At 38.2% G+C, this 17431-nt stretch overlaps 1 protein-coding gene across 2 annotated transcripts in view; it reads left to right on the top strand.

Moving 5' to 3' along the window:
- The first annotated feature begins 480 nt into the window (after positions 1–480).
- The window catches only part of LOC104589974 (clathrin adaptor complexes medium subunit family protein), a 32829-nt gene continuing 15878 nt past the window's right edge, over positions 481–17431 (top strand). Inside the window, exons 1-4 of one of the 2 annotated variants that reach the window (XM_010248463.3) lie at positions 481–704; positions 1729–1819; positions 13164–13203; positions 14904–15127. In XM_010248463.3, the coding sequence (XP_010246765.1) occupies positions 1817–1819; positions 13164–13203; positions 14904–15127 (267 nt within the window). In that variant the 5' untranslated portion in view covers positions 481–704; positions 1729–1816. Of the gene's footprint in view, positions 801–1728; positions 1820–13163; positions 13204–14903; positions 15128–17431 lie in introns of both variants that reach the window. The other variant, XM_088887535.1, reaches the window with a different exon arrangement.

Raw genomic sequence — 17431 nt, 5'->3', positions numbered from 1 at the left:
ATTTTCATGCATGCAGGAATATATTTAGCCTCCAAAAGGATTTTGAGCATTTTAGAGCATCTTTTGTAATCTAATTCTTATTTTGGAATCTATGAGGAGTATTATTTGAGAAACAAACCACAAATTTGTTAAATTTTGGACATTGGCCCAAGACCTTTGCATAATTTGTAATGATTTTTTTTTTAATTTTCATGCATGAAAGAATACTAGTATTTGCAAAAATTAAGTAATCATTTGCAAATTGTAGGATGAGAATCTTTGAACCCCATCCCGAGATTTTGCAATCAATTTGCTTTTTATTATCCCCTTGCTTCTTTTTTTCATTTAAGAGTGCTTAAACACATAAAACAAAAATGTAAGGATATAGAGGGTCTCATTGTCTAATAACTTTACAAAATTTAAATTCATCGGCCGGACAATAGTTATAAATGGATTAACATGTCGACTCTATAAACTCTCAGCTGCAAGGTGACATCTGGTAAGTTCTCAGCTGGTCGTAGCGGATACTTGGCATCGAAGGGTATTTTTGTCTCTTTGGATTTGAAAGTCCCATGTGCGAGTAGCAATCCGTGCGAGCACTGTGGGGAGGGAGTCCCCCTCCGCGTCTGTTCTTTCTAAAATTCTTTCAAATATAGATCTGGTTGTATATCTCTCTCGCTGGCTCGCTTGCTTTCTCTCGGACCAGCGGCACTACGATCTTCAAGGTACAGTTCTTATTCACTGTGTCTGATCGACATTTAATCGTTTGTTCTATCTCTCCATTTGATTCGGATGATGGATAGGTCAAGGGAGATTGAAAGGTGAAATCTTCGGGTGCTCTTCTTTCATTTCCAGTTTTAGGGTTCGGATCTTAGCCGTTAGTGTCCTAATTAGCCTTCGAGTTTGTTTCTGGACAAAGATCTGATCAATTTAGACATGCTTTTTTTCGGATCTACTGCCGGCATTTGAATTCGTCGGGTTTCAGATCTGGTTATGCCGCTTACGCTTTTCTTCTTAGTTTTCACTCTTGCCCAATTCCTTTTTGAATGCATTTATTTTATGGAATTCTTCTAGTTGATTCCTATTTCCTCAGAAAATTTCTGATTGTTAATTACTTTTGTTGATCTCTATAGACTGGATTTGGTCAGTTCAGAATTTTCTGCTGCGTTGTTACTTTTACGTTTAGAATCGTGCTTAGTTTATAAATCTTTTGACTGAATAGTCAAGTCTCAGTTTCAGGCTTTTATTTTCTTGATTTATTCAATTTCAAATTTATGGAATTGATAATTGGAATTATTCTATTATTGTCCTCTGTATGTCTGGTAATTTGAATGGATACTGAGTTTGTATTGCATTGTGAAATCACAAAAAGGATAGTTAAGGTTTAATTTTGAGATCCAAGTTTATTTTTTTTGTATTTTCTAAGTCTAATGCATTTGGAGGAAATAGGTTTTAAATGAATCCTTGAGTTGAGTGGTTAATTGATATAAGGAAAATGAGTTGATTCTTACATGAATCCATGGTCCATTGTTGTGAAGAAACTAAGATCATTGTATGTATTAGTTAGTTTCTTTCTTCTGGCACATGAGTTGGCGATACATGATGGCCTCTGTCACGTGGAACCTGAAATATTACTTGTCATCATAACTTTTGGTTGTCTACTAGTTTTACTTTTCAGTTGGTTATAATCTTTTGTTTTTAATTAATTAATAGTGTTTATTATTTTCTTGACTGGCTTGCTTTTTCCAGGCGTTCAATTGATTGATCACAAGTTTCCCTTACCCATTCAAGTGTGCTGCCTTTGTGTTGGTGATTGTTGGATTTAGAAAGTATCAAAATGGTAAAATCCTCATTCATTTCTGATATACAATTTTTTTCTCCTTGTATGATTCTTGAAGCATGAGTTACGAGGTACATGGTGGATGGATGGAAATGCTTTGCAATTAAAAATGTAGTTGCTCTATGTGAGCAAATAAAGCTGCTGCTTTTAGCATGCTTCAAAAAATGGTGTCTTTATGGTATTGAATTGATGCACTTGAGTGATTTTTCTTTCTTACCCTTTTCTTCAAATCCCACTTCACGCCACTGTATAAATTAACTGGACTCAACTCCTGCATTCCATGAAACAATGCAGTTTTTTTGGGACCAAGCTCTACTTGTCACCCTAGAACTGTTATTCCTAGGGTTCCATGCAAGTAAAGAAGGAAGAAGAGTTTAGGAGATGTATTTAAATGAATACCCCCACCTCCAATGGGTAACTTTTATTAAGAGGGCAATAGCTATTTACAATTACAAAAATGCCCTTGGGATTTTCATAACAAGCTAAGCTACAACAGTCCTATCATATTATAATAGGATAAGAGATAATACAACAAACAATAACTACATAGTTTAAAAATCTGTCCATCTTTCCCCTCAATTCTTTTTTTTTTTTTTGATTGACAACTGCAAAATTTTATTGATAGATCATTATATGATTGTACATAGCAAAGACATAAGAGTGTAAATGACAAGTCAGTGAGAGACAAGATCAATTACATGCAAAAGAAATTAATGAAGAGAGCAAGTCATGGCTTTGGTGAAGATGTTAGCTAGTTGAAGATTAGAGGAGACATGAAGAAGAGTGATAGTGTCAAGAAACTTTAGATAAAATTACAATCAATCTCTATATGCTTGGAATAATCGTGAAAGACTAGATTGGAAGCAATGCATGATGCTCATATTTATCCACATAAAGTGGTGTGGGTCAAAGAGAGTGGAATGTGAAATTCTTTAAGAGGACCCCTCAACCAAATAGTTTCACTACACGCAGCAGCAATGGCACAATCTTAGCTTAAGTAAAGGATTTGGACATAGTAGGCTGTTTCTTGCATTTCCAGGTCATCAGGTTTAGAGAGAGTGGAATGCGAAGTTTTAAAGGACCTCTTAGCCAAATAATCTCATTGCAAGTAGTGGACATGACACAATGCTCAGCTTCAGTAACGGTTTGGAGTTTGGACATAGTGGGTTGTTTCTTGCATTTGCATGAGATTAGGGAGTCACTAAGAAAAACACATCTCTAGTCATAGAGATGTATCTGGATACCCAGTCTAGTGAGCATTAGATAGGCAAGATGAACTGTGGAGGACAAAGGAGAGAATAAACCTTTTTCAACAGTGCTATGAAGGTAATGGATGATGATGAATCACAAGTAAATGATAATGATGTGGACTTGAACTTAAGACAACTAACAACTTGGACAACATAAGCAATGTATAAATGAACCATCATAAGGTAGATAAGACTGCCAACAAGTTGGCAATACAAAAAAGGGTTCTTACAATGGTTCTCCTTCATTTTGAGAATACTTCACATTTAATTACATAGTTCTTCTCTGTGATCTCCTTCTTTAATAAGAACAACCACAAACCACACCTGACCAGAATATTTTTTTTAAGCATGAGCTAGGTTCCTTCTGTAGTGGCTTTCCTGTAGGAGAAATGCCTGATGAAGGACAATTTGCTTAGAAGAGGTATGGTGTTGGATGGTCAGGGATGCACTTTCTATTCCTCTCATCAAGAATAAGTAAGCCATTATTTCTTCACTGTGAAGGAGTAAGGTATCCTCGGGCAAGTTGACTTAATATGTTTAGGGTGGAGTTGCGTTTTTCAATAACACATTACTGGAAATTTCTGGTGCTAAAGTAGAGCACACAATGGTGCTAACAGACCTACTGGTTGAGGAGTATATCAACTGCATTGCAATGGTTTAAAGGCCACTAAAAGAGCAGGGAATCTAAGTCCCTTTGCCCATACTCCATTAGATTAGAGATACACATGGAAGATCAGAACTGCTTCCTTTGTATTTACAAATTTCCAGCTCACCTGAATATTACATAAGATTTCATTTCTATATATTGATTTGAGTCTCTTATAGAGCATGATTTAAGCTACTGCTGCAGAGAAACTGGGAATCTTATTTGGGAAATACTCCCTGTTAGCTTAAGTTACAGCTTCAGACCTTCACTCTATGAGCTGATTGTGATACCCACATTTTTAAATAGCTACAATGCCATGTAACAAAAGAAGAGGGCAATAGCTATTTACAATTACAAAAATAACGTTGCTCCATACAATATACATAAACTGCTAAGCTACAATACTCCTATCCTTGGTGTAAAGTGCAAGGCACAAGGCTAGGTGAATGCCTTTTTGAAGCAAGGGACAAAATTTTTAAAAAATTATAAAATTTCCAAAAAATCCATGAAAACAAGTGAAGGTGGAGGAGAAGTTTGTAGGGACTGGAAGTGGAAAAGAAAAGGTTTTTACTGGAAGAAACAGGTGGAGGGTTGACGATCAAAACCAGAGAAAACAAAAGATCCTTGGTGGTTCTAAGCAGGGAGGTGTCAGGTTGGTTGAAAGGCTTTGTTGATGGCACAATCTTTGGAATTAGACTCAGGCTAGAAAGGAGAACTGGGTCTGCAAGGGAAGAAATTCACTGTGGAGAAGAAGTCTAACAGTAGGGTATGTTTAAAGCTAGTGGAGGAAGGCAATCTGGAGAACTGGCAGAAGAGGAAGGGTGGTCAGGTTGGTTAAGAAGGTTGAGGACTGGGATGGAGTAATGCAAGATGTTATGGCACTTTCTGTTTGTTGAGAAGGCACTATTCATTCCGTTTGAAGAGCAGCCATCCTTGACCTGGTGGACGACATTACTTGATTACTATAGTGAACACCCGTGAGGGGAAGGCGTTAGTAGAAAATTGGAATCCATGCTGTAACGAGAAGGATCTTGAGGATGGAACTCTCCATGCTAAGATTTTTGGGTCTCCTTTCAACCTCTGGATGGAGGAGGTCTTCGATGAAGTAGCAGCCATTTGTGCTGGGTTTCTCATGAGTGTGAATACTTAAGACCTTCAGGCGGCGAGAATCAAGATTGGTGGTTCCAAACCAGAGAGTCTCCCTAGATCCATTGAGGTGTTCATCAATGGGAGGTGGAGGAAGGTCTGGCTCGCATCGGAAGCTGAAGTGACACTAGTGCTGGTAGGAAGAAAGGAAAGAGAAAGTGCTGATGTGGTGGGGTGGACTCCATGTGGCAGGAGAGAAGAAGGCTTGCTCCCCCGCCAGCGGTGGCGTATCGGTCAAGGGAGGTGGACCGTCGAACAAGGCTCTATCTGGCTCCGATTTGTCATTTAAGGCTATTTTTTTTTTTCAAAATTTTTGAATTTAAAAGAACAATTGAGATTGAGGTGCAGGTCCAGCTTCATCCCCTTCAACTTCGGTGAACTTGTAGGGGGCGAAGTCTGATCAGTTGCAGTGGGTCATACACCCATCATCTTTCCAAGACAAACCCAATCTGCGGTATACTGGAACTAAAGTGGATTGGAGGGACGATATTGAGGACGTGAGTTGGAGTAGCTGCAACAATTCTGAAGAAGTTAGTTTGTTTGATGATGAGTCAAGTATTGGTAGTGTTGGAGAAGTGGTCCAGGTCTGTTTGGACAAAGAAGATGACCTTTTCTTGGCCTCTCTCTTCTCTTTGGAAAAAGGTCAGCTGTACATTGTTTGGTGATTGGGGAAGTGGTGGAAGAGGAAGAGAGAATCAAAACCAGTATAGTTAACTTCTACAAAAAATCTTTACAAAGAAGACTGGAAATACAGGCCCGAACTTGATGGGTTAAATTTTGATGGGCTGACAAGTGAGCAAGCAAGGGAGCTATAGAGAGAATTCCAGGAAGTGGAGGTGAGAGGCAATTATGAATATGGAAGGGGACAAAGCTCCAGGACCAGATGGTTTTACCATTGGCATTCTACAAAAAGGTGTTGGGATTTTCTGAAGGTAGATATTGTTGAAGTTTTAGAGGAATTCCATACATCAGCAACCTTGGAAAGGAGGCTAAACTCTACTTTTATCACTCTGGTTCCAAAGAAGAAAGGAGCTGAAGACATTAAAGATTACATGCCTATTAGGCTGATAGGCAGCATGTACAAAATTATTGCAAAAGTGCTAGCAAAAAGGATGAAGTTAGTTATGGGGTGCATTATATTGGAGTGCCAAGGAGCTTTTGCAGAAGGAAGGCTGACGGTGGATGGGTTCTAGTGGTAAATGAGCTGATTGACTCATGGTTGAGAAGTGGAAGGGGGGACTGATCTGCAAAGTAGATTTGGAGAAAGCATATGATCATGTGAACTGGAGCTTCCTGGACTACGTGCTTAGAAGAACGAACTTTGGCTCTAAATGGAGAAATTGGATGAAGGTTTGTGTTGGTACTCCATCATTTTCAGTTCTGGTCAATGGGAAAGCTTCTGGAAACTTAAAAAGTTTGAAGGGGATCAGGAAAGGGGACCCACTATCCCCTTTCTTGTTTTTGTGTGTGTGTGTGTGTGTGTTGGAAGCTCTAAGCAGATTGTTGAGGAGCCTGGTTCAGGGGTTTTCTAGAAGGTTTTTCAGTAGGTAACGAGAGGGTGGAGGTTAGTTTACTGCAGTATGCTGATGACACTTTGATCTTCTGTGATGCATCGCAAGAGCAGCTTTATTTTGTGATGTCTGTGCTGAAATGGTTTGAAGTAGTGTCAGGCTTGAATGTTGACTTAAACAAAAGTGAGTTAGTGGCTGTGGGAGAGGTGCAGGAGTTGACCAGTTGGGGCAGATTTGTGGGGATGTAAAGTGGCAAAGTTGCCTCTAAAATATTTGGGCATGCTCCTAGGTGCAAAATGTAATTCCAAGTCAATTTGGGAGCCAATTGTTGAAAGACTTGAAAAGAAGCTAGCCTCCTGGAAAACCAAGTATCTTTCTTATGGAGGCAAGGTTACCCTGGTGAAAAGTGTGCTATCCTCCCTCCCAATGTATCTGCTATCTTTGTACCCAATCCCGGCAAGAATGGCTGCTATCATCGAAAAGAAGATGAGGAGTTTCCTTTGGAGAGGCTGGAAAGTGCAGAAGTATTACTTGGTAAACTGGAACAAGGTCTGTTAGCCCAAAAGCTGTAGGGGGTTTGGGGGGTTAGAAGGGTGAAAAGTATCAATACTGCTTTGCTAGGGAAGTGGTTTTGGAGATTTGGAGAGAGTCAAGGAGGGCTGTGGAAAAGGGTGGTGCAGGCCAAGTATGGTGATAGAAATTTTGGATTGTATCCAGGAACTTCAAATCAGTCCTATTGGATGCTCAGTTTGGAAAGGTATTGAAAAGACTTATCATTGGTTTGTAAAAGGTGTGAAGTTCAAAGTAGGAAATGGGGAGAGCGTCAAATTTTGAAGGATGTTTGGTGTGGGAAGAGGCCTTTGAACGAGAGGCTCCCTGCTTTGTTTGAAGTTGCAGCAAACAAAGAATCTAAGATTGCTGAAAGCTTGCAAATTCAAGATGATAGCATAGTTTGGATCCTACAATTCAGGAGGAATCTAAATGATTGGGAAGTGGAGTGGATGGAACTAGTGCAACTCCTTTACAGTACACAGTTGGAGTCAGCAAGGGATGATAGTAGAATCTGGAAGTGGGAGAAGACTGGAAAGTTTACAGTTAAATCTTTTTATAAGGCCTTGGATAGTTCAGAAGGACATTCAGTTCCAACCCACATTGTTTGGTGTAAAAATGTGCCTTCAAAAATTTCTTTTTTTTTTTTTTATCTGGACGGCATACCCCAACAGAATACTTACAAGGGATAACCTCTCTCGGAAGGGTGCTGTACTGGATTCAACTAGCTGTGTCCTATGCGATGAACAGTTGGAAACAGTGAATATTTCACACTTATTTGAAGTGAAAAGTTGCTGCCCAGGTTCAGTAGAGGATTTTGTAAAAGGTTGGAGGGTGGAGGGCCTGAGTAAAAGAGGAAAATTATTTTGGAATTTAACCCCAACAGTGGTTTTTTGGTGTTTGGCAAGAAAGAGACAATCGGGTCTTCAAAAGCAAGACAAGTTTTGTAGATTCCATTTTTCAAAAAATTGTGGGGAAGATGTTTTCTTGGTTGTCTATGTCTGGTGACAGGCTGTTTAGGTGTGTAGGTTTTGAGTCCTTTTTTGAACATGATAAGCTTTTTGTAAAGCAAGGTGGGGATCAAGTTTAGAGGGAACAATTTTTTCTTGTTCCCTTAGTACATCATCTTGATGTACATTTTGTTCATATTTAATACAATAATACTTTATTGTCTCTAAAAGAAGACCTTTGCGGATCAGTTTATCGAGGTTTAGAAGGTCAGTTAATGAGAGATGGCTAGTTGAAGGTCTTGATTGGGAGGTGTTGAGTGATAATCAAGTGGAGTTCTTGGAAAGAGGGTTTGAGGAGGAGGAAATTAGGGAAGCAATCTTCTTAATGGACAAACCCAATGCTCTAGGCCTGTTGGTTTTACAATGGCTTTTTATCAAGATTGTTGGGATATAATCAAAGTTGACTTGGTCAGAGTGTTCAAGGAGTTTCATTAAAGGGGAGTAATTAGTCCAGGAATGAACTCAACTTTCATAGCTTTGGTTCCAAAGAAAATTGGTGCTTGTCATCCTAGGGATTTTAGACCTATTAGTCTAGTATCTAGTATTTACAAGAAGATTGCTAAGGTACTATCCCTTGGGATCAAAAAGGTGCTCCACTTATTTCCCAGTTTCAAGGGGCCTTCATTCAGGATAGGCAAATTGTGGACCAGATTTTAATTACTAATGAGTGTGTGGAGGCCTAGAAAAGATTAAGGAAAAAAGGAATTGCGGTTAAGTTGGACTTTGAGAAAGCCTATGATTTAGTGGATTTGGAGTTCTTAATTAATGTCATGAGAAGTTGTGGTGTAAATGGATCAGAGGTTGTCTGCAATCTAGTCATTACTTTATACTTGTTAGTGGCTTGGTGGTTGATTTCTTTGAGGGGATTTGAGGTCTTAGACAAGGAGATCCACTACCACCCTTTCTTTTTACCTTGGTAGTTGAGGTCCTTAGCAAGTCAAGAGCCAATACCATGCGGTTGATTAAATGTTGGTTTGTAGGGAGAGATATAATTCTCCTATTTGAAGAGTAACTAGACTAAAAGCTTAGTGGTTAGCATCAACATTTAGGGAGGTGATTTCAGGGATATGGCTCTTTGGGATGTGAGAAGGGGGAATGGTCGCTAAGATATTTAGGGTTACCTCTAGGTGACAACCCTAGATCACCTAGGTTTTAGACCCTAATGGTGGAAAGGTTTGAGAAGAGAATCAAGCGATTTTTTTTTTTGATCAGTAAAAAGACTTTTATTAATAACAGAGAAGTATTGAATTACAATAGATATAGGTTGCAGTAATGCATTAACCCAATCTATAACCCAGTCTACAGACACATACAAAACAGTTATAGTTCAGCCCAGTACAAGGTAGGTCTATTTGCCCCCTGTTTTGCTAGGGTATCCGCCAATCCGTTTGCAGTCCTAACCCAACCAAATTGAGAGTTGAACCTTCTTGCAATTGTGTCAATTTCTTTGTAGATAAATTTGAGCTTCCAAGGTGTTGATGTGATGTTTTTAGCCCAAGAGATGACCAGTAGTGAGTCTCCTTCTATTTCTAAGTCTGTTGTTCCAATCTGCTAAGCCATCTTTAAGCCTTGAAGAAGAGCCAGAGATTCAGCCTGTATTGAGTCACCAATACCTATTGGTCCTGAGAAGAGTGCCACAACTTCACCTAGATGATTTCTTATCACACCCCCTATGCCCGCCCTTCCCAGGTTACCAAGGGAACTCCCATCAAAGTTTAGTTTTAATTTGTTCATTGCAGGTGGCTTCCATTCCGCTCTCACATCTTCTTTGGGTACATCTGTCTGTGCTACTTTAGTCCAATTTCTTAGAATTTCATTCATGGAGAAGTTTTTGAATAGTTCCATGGTCATCACCCAATGTGCAGTTCTGACTTTTATGGTTTCAATGACTTCATCTTTTGTTTTACTTTTTTACGAAAAGAGTCTTTGGTTTCTTTCCTCCCATATGGTCCATACCACAACAGCTTTTGCTGCCTTCCATAAGCACTTTCCTCTTTTCTTTTGCTGCCTCATGAAGGAGGGGCTGAATAGACTTACCACATCTTGTGGGGGAGCCCATCTGCATCCAAAGAGAGAACAAACAATTTCCCAAATACAAGAAACAAAAGAGCAGGATAACAGTAAATGGGGTAGGGTTTCACCACAATCTTTACAAGAACACACACATGAGGGGAGAGGCATTTGTTAAGAGAATCAAGAGATTAGTTGGGTGGAAAAGGAATTATACCTCTTAAGGTGGGAGTATAACTTTGATCAAGTCCACCTTAGCTAACCTTCCTATATGCTATATGTTGGTTTTCAAGATGCCCCAAGTTGTTGCGAGAAAAATTGAAAATATTTTGAGACTTTCTGTGGGGACCCGGGGAAGGGAAGAAAGATCACTTGCTTAGATGGGAAAAGGTGGTAAAATTGAAAGTAGAAGGGGGCTGGGGATTGTAAAAGAATCTTTTACTCATAAAGAAAAGGTTGTGGAGGTTCCTGAAGGAAAGTGAGAGATTGTAGCACAAAGTGGCAAGTATTCATGGGCTGTCAAACAATGGATGGGATGCTAGTTGTCTGCATAGAGCTACTCTGGCTGCTCTTTGGAAAGCTATCTGTGATTTTGTTCCCTTTTTTGGATCAATAACTGAATGAGGTTCATTAAATATAAATGAAGAAATTACAAAGAAGGGGAGATAAACTCTCTTAGCTCCACCCAAAAGGTCAAACAAAAAATACAACATAGCCCACAAAAAATTGCTTCTTCCTACCCCTTGCTTGGCCAAAACATTAGCTAAACAATTAGCATCTCTCTTGGTCCAATGCAACTGAATTTCTATGCCTTGTTTCAGGTACCTGAACTTCCTTTTTTCATTTATGTAATCCCACCAATCCATCTCCTCCTCCTTTTGAAAAGCCACCCACTACAAGCTCGAGCTCCCTTCAATTATTAACTTAGAAATATTTAATTCCTTGGCCTTATGAATTCCTTCCCTCACAGCATAAATTTCAGCTCTCAACGAGTTACCCACTCCAATAGGGCCTGAGAAAAGAGCCCTAATGAAATCATCCTCGTCTCTGAAAACACCTTCAAAAGATATGATACATCAGGTATGTTTTCCTCAGTCACATCAGCTATGACTTGGTCTCAAGTCAGAAAATTAGGTTTTAGGGAGATATTTGGCTTGGGGAGTCACCTTTGAAGGAGGCCTTTCTCTCCTTTTTTTCTCTTTCCAATCTCAAAGGTAGACTAGTGTTTGAGTTTATTTGTCTCGATCTTCTTTTTCTGGGTTAAACCGGAACTTGGGTTTCACTAGGAATCTTAGAGAGTCTGAGTTTCCCCTTGTGTCTGCTTTGCTACCCTTGCTGAACTCTGTGGTCCTGGAGGAAGGTGGTTTGGATAGTAGGGTGTGGATCCTTTATCCAGCAGGAGTTTTCACTTTCAAGTCTTTGTTTATCTCTCTTGTAGCCTCCTCCCCTTCTCCTTATTTCCCAGTTAAAGAAATCTGGTGTTTCCCCATTCCTCAAAATTAAGTGCTTTTTGTTGGAAGTGCTTCATGGTTGTATAAATCCTTGTGGTTTGCTTTAAAGGAAAAGACCAAACTGGCACTTGTCCTCGAACTTCTGCTGCTTATGTAAGTTAAATGGTGAGACTGCTTTCATCTCTTAATCTCCTGTCCCTTTGTTGGCTCTATGTGGGATTGGTTTGCTTTGCTTTTTGGTTGCAGTTGGTTCCCTCCTAATATCTTGGAAGGGTTGTTGAGCCGTTGTGTTTGTAGTTGCACTAAGAGGAGGGGCATGTTGAATTGTTGATGTGAAGATATACTAGGGCAGTAGTGTTTGGACAGTTTGAGAAGAAAGAAACTTGAGAAATTTTGGGGATAAGGGAGGAGTAAGGAAGCTTTGATAGAGTTCATAACCTTAAGAGTGGCACATTGGGTCAAGATTTTGAATCTCTTCTCAGACTTTTAAGGTTGAAGATTTCTTCAGGTCTTGGGGGGCTATAGCTGATATCCTCTAGAAGACAAAATGGGGCTGTGGACTGGTCACCTCCAACTAGTGGCTGGCCAAAGCTGAACTTTGATGGGAGTTGTGTGGGCAATCCGGGCTCCTCAGCAATGGGAGGGGTAATCAGGGATGAGGAAGGAAATATATGTGCCTTTTCTTCAGGCCCAATTGAGCAGGCTGATGTGGCCACAGATGAATTCTTGGCAGCAGTTTTTGGAGTTGAGAAAACCAAAGAATTGAGTTTGGAAAGTTAATTATTGAAGGTCAACTGAAAATAGTTGTGGTCTGGCTGAAGAAGGGGGAGGAATTGTCTTGGCACCTAAGGAATGTTCTTAGGTGCTTCAAATGACTCTCTAAGGATATGTTGATTCGAGTTAACTGGGTTAGAAGATCTGCAAACAGTTTGGCGGATGTTCTGGTGCTAAGCAAGTGGTTCAGGGACATTCTATTTTTTCGGCTTAGTTATAATACTTTGGGGTTTAGGGGTTTAGCTTTGAGTCTTTTTTTTTTTTTTTTTTTTTGAGAAGGTACTTTGAGTCTGTTTCTTTCACAGCTTCTTGTTGTTTTGCTCTCTTATATTTTTAATGAAATTATTTTGTGTTGCTGATAAAAAAGAATGTTATTGATTCAAATAAAATACATAAACATAACATATAAAACATATTCAAAGTGAAAATGTAGAAATAAAATCAAACATGGCATAATTAATCTCTCAACAAGTGAAGCACGTGAAAACTTTAAATATCTTTGTTTCCCCAATTACTTAAAGTAGTTAATAAAATACATAAACATTTTGCATTCTTAATTCTAAGAGTTGTTCTATACCAAGCCCCTTGAGGCAAGGCCAAACAAATCCATGCCAACGCTCTAAGAACCCCCTTTTTGTTCGTGTTCCCTCATGTTTCCTAATACAAGATAATTTTCTAAAGATAAGAACTAATTAAAATTACAAAATAATCTTTTTGCATAGAAGAATTTAAGAACATAGATGTATTTGTTTGGGCTTGCCTCAAGGGGCTTGGTTTTGCCCTGACCCAGCCACTATGCTTGAAACAGCGCAAAACTGACTGAGGATGCCTGGGCTGAGGCACAAGGTGCACCAGGCACAAAGAATTACTATATTATTTTTTTTTTTAAGTAGAACAAAATTACAATATTATCTGTCTACATCATTCAGTAAATATCCCTTTTCTGACATTCAAGTTTGATTTCAAAGCTTTTCCCCTTAATTTTTGTTTCCAACAGGTGGTTCTTGCAGCTTCCATTATAAGCAAGTCTGGCAAAGGTGAGTCTTTTTTTCTCCCTAAAGAAATCCTGTTGGTGTGATTTTCTGGATTTACTGTTTTTGAATGTTAACTCATCTATCTATTTGCATATTCAATTTGGTTAAATGTAATAACTTTTATATTTATTCTTAGTGTACAATTATAGTTGTTTGGTTTGCCCAACGCATGCTAACTGCTTCTATTTTGGTTTTTAGTTGAGTATTTTCTTTCTTTCAAAATACAATTATAGGAATATTTTTTTTTTCTATCCTTGGTTCTAATTAATTGATTGTCCAACATATTTTGACCTATTTCTTGGAATTTAATTTTTTCTAGTTGTAGTATGTTGATGTGATGTTTGTTATATTACTTTTACCATCTGAAATGGCTTTAAATAGTTGCACAGACGAAATTGTTCTATATCTTTCAATTTGTTTTTGAGCTTAGTACTTAATATATAGGGGTGCAACTCAGGTACTCATGTAAAGGATTTTACACTGCATTGGGTTTGGGCCTTTGTGTTGGGCTCATTCAAAATTTAACAAAATCCCTGTTGATATATTCAGAAGCTTGAAATGGTATTTGAATGATTGGGTTGCATTCTTCTCTGATGGTGGTGGGGATCAATTTCTTTCTATGTAACAGTTTGTACCTCCTGAATTGTGGTCTTGAAACTGAAAAAGGAGAATTATCCAAAATACATAAAATTTGTTTCATACTGTTTCTCTTTCTGTCTTATTTCTAGTTAATTTTAATATTTTATATTTTCTGGGAGTATTATAATAAATTGCTCTTTATAGTTACTAATAAAAAGGAAGATTAATCATTGGTTTTATGCTTTCAGTCCTTTAGCCGGTAATTTTAAACATATAATGATTATACTTCTGAGTTTTTTTATAAATGAGAATTTTTATTAGAAAGTGGAGAAAAAAACAGATACAAGTATCCATGGAGAGGTATGAGCTACAACCTCTCCTAGCAATCAAAACCAAGTATGCATGGTAATTTCTGGTCGACTATTCCCTGTTTGCCCCTTGCTTGGATAAAATATCAGCCATAGCATTAGCTGATCTCCCCACCCATTGTTTTCTGACACATTTCTTGGTAGCCATTTGAATTTTTTAAGATCATTTTTAAAGCACCAAATCACAGTCTCTGGGTTCTGTAGACACCCCACAACCACCTTGGAGTTGCCCTCTATTAATAGCTGTTCCAATCCTGCAAACTGTGCCCCTTGAAGGACAACTAGTAATTCTGCCTTGGTGGAGTCCCTCACACCTAAAGGGCCTGAGCATAAGAGAGTCACATTACCACTTTCATTCTTTATAACCCCTCCCATCCCAGAGGGACCTGGGTTACCCTGACTACTGCCATCAAAATTTAGTTTCATGAAGCCTTCAGGAGGGGGTGCCCAACGCATTCAGACAGGAGCTGCTTGCCACTGCTGCCCAATGCCTCCGTGGATCATTAAAAGAAAGCTGGTGAAATAAGTCCAAAGATTTCACCTTATTCTTCTCCAGGGTTGATTTTTATGTAGAACAAATTTGTTTACACTAGGCTCTGCTATTGGGTTTGCTTATTATTTTTAACCCATTTGTTGCCTTTTCATTTTCTTATGCACCATAGTAAGATCATAACGGACTTGCGCTAGCAATTGAATAATGTAATGAGGCCCCCATACTTGGTATTCATTTTCAATATCTGTTGTACTTGTTTGCAGCTCTTGTTTCAAGGCAGTTTGTGGACATGTCTCGAATAAGGATTGAAGGATTACTTGCAGCTTTTCCCAAATTGGTTGGCATAGGAAAACAACATACATATGTTGAAACTGAAAATGTGCGCTATGTCTACCAGCCAATTGAAGCTTTGTATTTGCTACTAGTGACAAACAAACAAAGCAACATTCTTGAAGATCTGGAGACACTGAGACTTCTCTCTAAGCTTGTATCCTTTTTATGTTTGTCTTTGATTATTTGTACTGTTATGTAGCTGAAGTTCTGCTTTGGTTGATTTCATTGAGATAAATTAAATGGGACAAGAGCACAGTTGTAAAAATGTCGAAGGTGAAGCACCGTTTCCAATCAACAGAAAATAAGTCAAAGGTGAAGCTAGGCTATAGAAGAGTGTCTAGACACCTATGTGTTACCTAGGTGACGGATTTTGAAAACAAAAAACCAAAGTCCTATGTTAATTTTTTGTTTTTGAATAGTAACCAGCAATCATCCACACTAGCAATTAACAATAATATTCATCAAATAACAACAAATTTTATATCACAATATAGAAATATCATCATATTCATGATAAGATAGACATTTGAATATGTTAGTCTCAATATCTCAAACTATTATTGCAATATAATAATAGGAATTGAAAACGTCAACTATATTAAAAAAAAACTAATAAAGAAGAAGAATAGACCCTTGTTTGTGTCCCAGAAAAGAAGCAGAAGAAGGGGATTTTGCTCCTATTTATGTCCTAGAATAAGAAGGGAATAAAATCAGGAAAGAAGATTGCGTCCCCATTTCAATCCAAGAAAAGGAAGTAGAAAAAGAGGATATGGAACTGCTGCTTCAGTCGAAGAAAAAGAAGTGGAAAAAAATTCAAAAAATTAAGAGTGCAAATTGTTGCCTGTTTCTGCTCAAGAAACGCGAGAGAAAAGGGAGCAGAAGATACCTGCCTTTTCTGTTCAGTTGGTGTAGCAAGATTTATTCTAAGCAAGGTTTAGAAATGTTTTAATTGAAAGGGACTGCCAAGCGGTTATCTCTTGGTTCAATGCTGAAGAGGAACCACTGTGGGGGTTTAGATCTTTGGTTGGGGAAGCCAAATCCTTTGGATGTAGCCTGAACTGCTCGTTCAGGTGGATCCCTAACACACTAGCTGATAGATTAGCTAGAGCTGGATCGATGGCATGATTGTAAATTGTGCCTGGGCCTGGGGTGCAATTGTATAAGTAAATATGGTCAGCTTATGCTGTTTCTTTGTACTTCCCTACAGTTGATCCTGGACATGTTTTGGGGTTTCTTTTAAGGCACTTAATATGATTCCATTGTTATTATCAAGAATAAATGGCTTAAAATGTTGGGCTCAGTGGAAATTTTGGTCATCCAAATATAGGAAACATGTCAAAATGTCATATGGAAATATTGTAAAAATTATATTCATTCTTGAAACGTTGAGAAATATAGGGAATATACATGATGTTTTATGAAACTATAAAAGATGCATATGTACATCCTTTTAGACTGTTATCTTGGTCCAAACCATCAAATAAAGCTAGGAAACTAAGGTTAATGGATAAAATAATATGCTTTGAAATTGTCCTATGTACTTTAAGAATCAAAATTACATAATAGAGTAAATTCAAACAAAATTTGTAACGTGTATATGATTCTAATAGACCAACCAAATAATCTATTGCACAAACAAAAAAATAGGATTTAATTTCATGTCCAAAATGAATTTCAAGTTGGCTCAAAGTGGTAATCATTCCTATTAGACAGGCAATAAAACTGCTATTCCAGACTGAAAAAATAATACCGCTATGATATAAAAAATATTGTTGCCAACTTATGCTATAATACCATCTTGTGTACTCCATATAGGGTTGGTAGCTTTCACTAGAGAATATATCAGTTTCTGTAATGTGTTGGTATCCATTGGAAATAGAAAAATGTCTTTGAAATTTTAGAAATATATTGATATTCTAAACCATGATTCTTATATTATAAGCATGCAAAATAAGAATACAAACAAATTATGAAATGCCAGCCCTGGCTTTAGGTGCCCAACTTGTTGCCTAGGCAAGGGCCTAATCTATTAATCTGTGCCATATCCAATCCTCTTGGCATTTGAGTGGGTCAATCCCTCCTTGCTAAAATTAGAACTGATGGCTTCCATGAACTTTTATAGACCATTTTGTGATGGTTTGTGAAGTTACAAACAATAGATGGTAAAGATCACACCTTTGCTGTATTTTTTTCCCTTTGTCAAACAATTTGGTGATTTAAGCAATTGACCAGGAAATTAAGTGAAGTACTCCAGATACAAAGTATGGAAAGGTGTCTATAACTTCTCCACCAGGACCTACCCCCCGACCTAAAGTAGCGACATGAGCTTCTCTGGTATGAAATGAGCCACTTCAAATAGGTTCATTGCTCTGGCCCAAAATACAATTAGTCCGGCATGGGCGATGTGAGCCCCAAGTAGTTTACCGGACAAATTGATAAGTCGGGCATTCCCGGCCCA

Source organism: Nelumbo nucifera, chromosome 5, assembly GCF_055504915.1.
Source record: "Nelumbo nucifera cultivar China Antique chromosome 5, China Antique-T2T, whole genome shotgun sequence".
In the NCBI taxonomy this organism is placed as follows: Eukaryota; Viridiplantae; Streptophyta; class Magnoliopsida; order Proteales; family Nelumbonaceae; genus Nelumbo; species Nelumbo nucifera.
The sequence above is the reverse complement of the archived record's forward strand: the minus strand, read 5'-3'. Positions and strand labels throughout refer to the sequence as shown.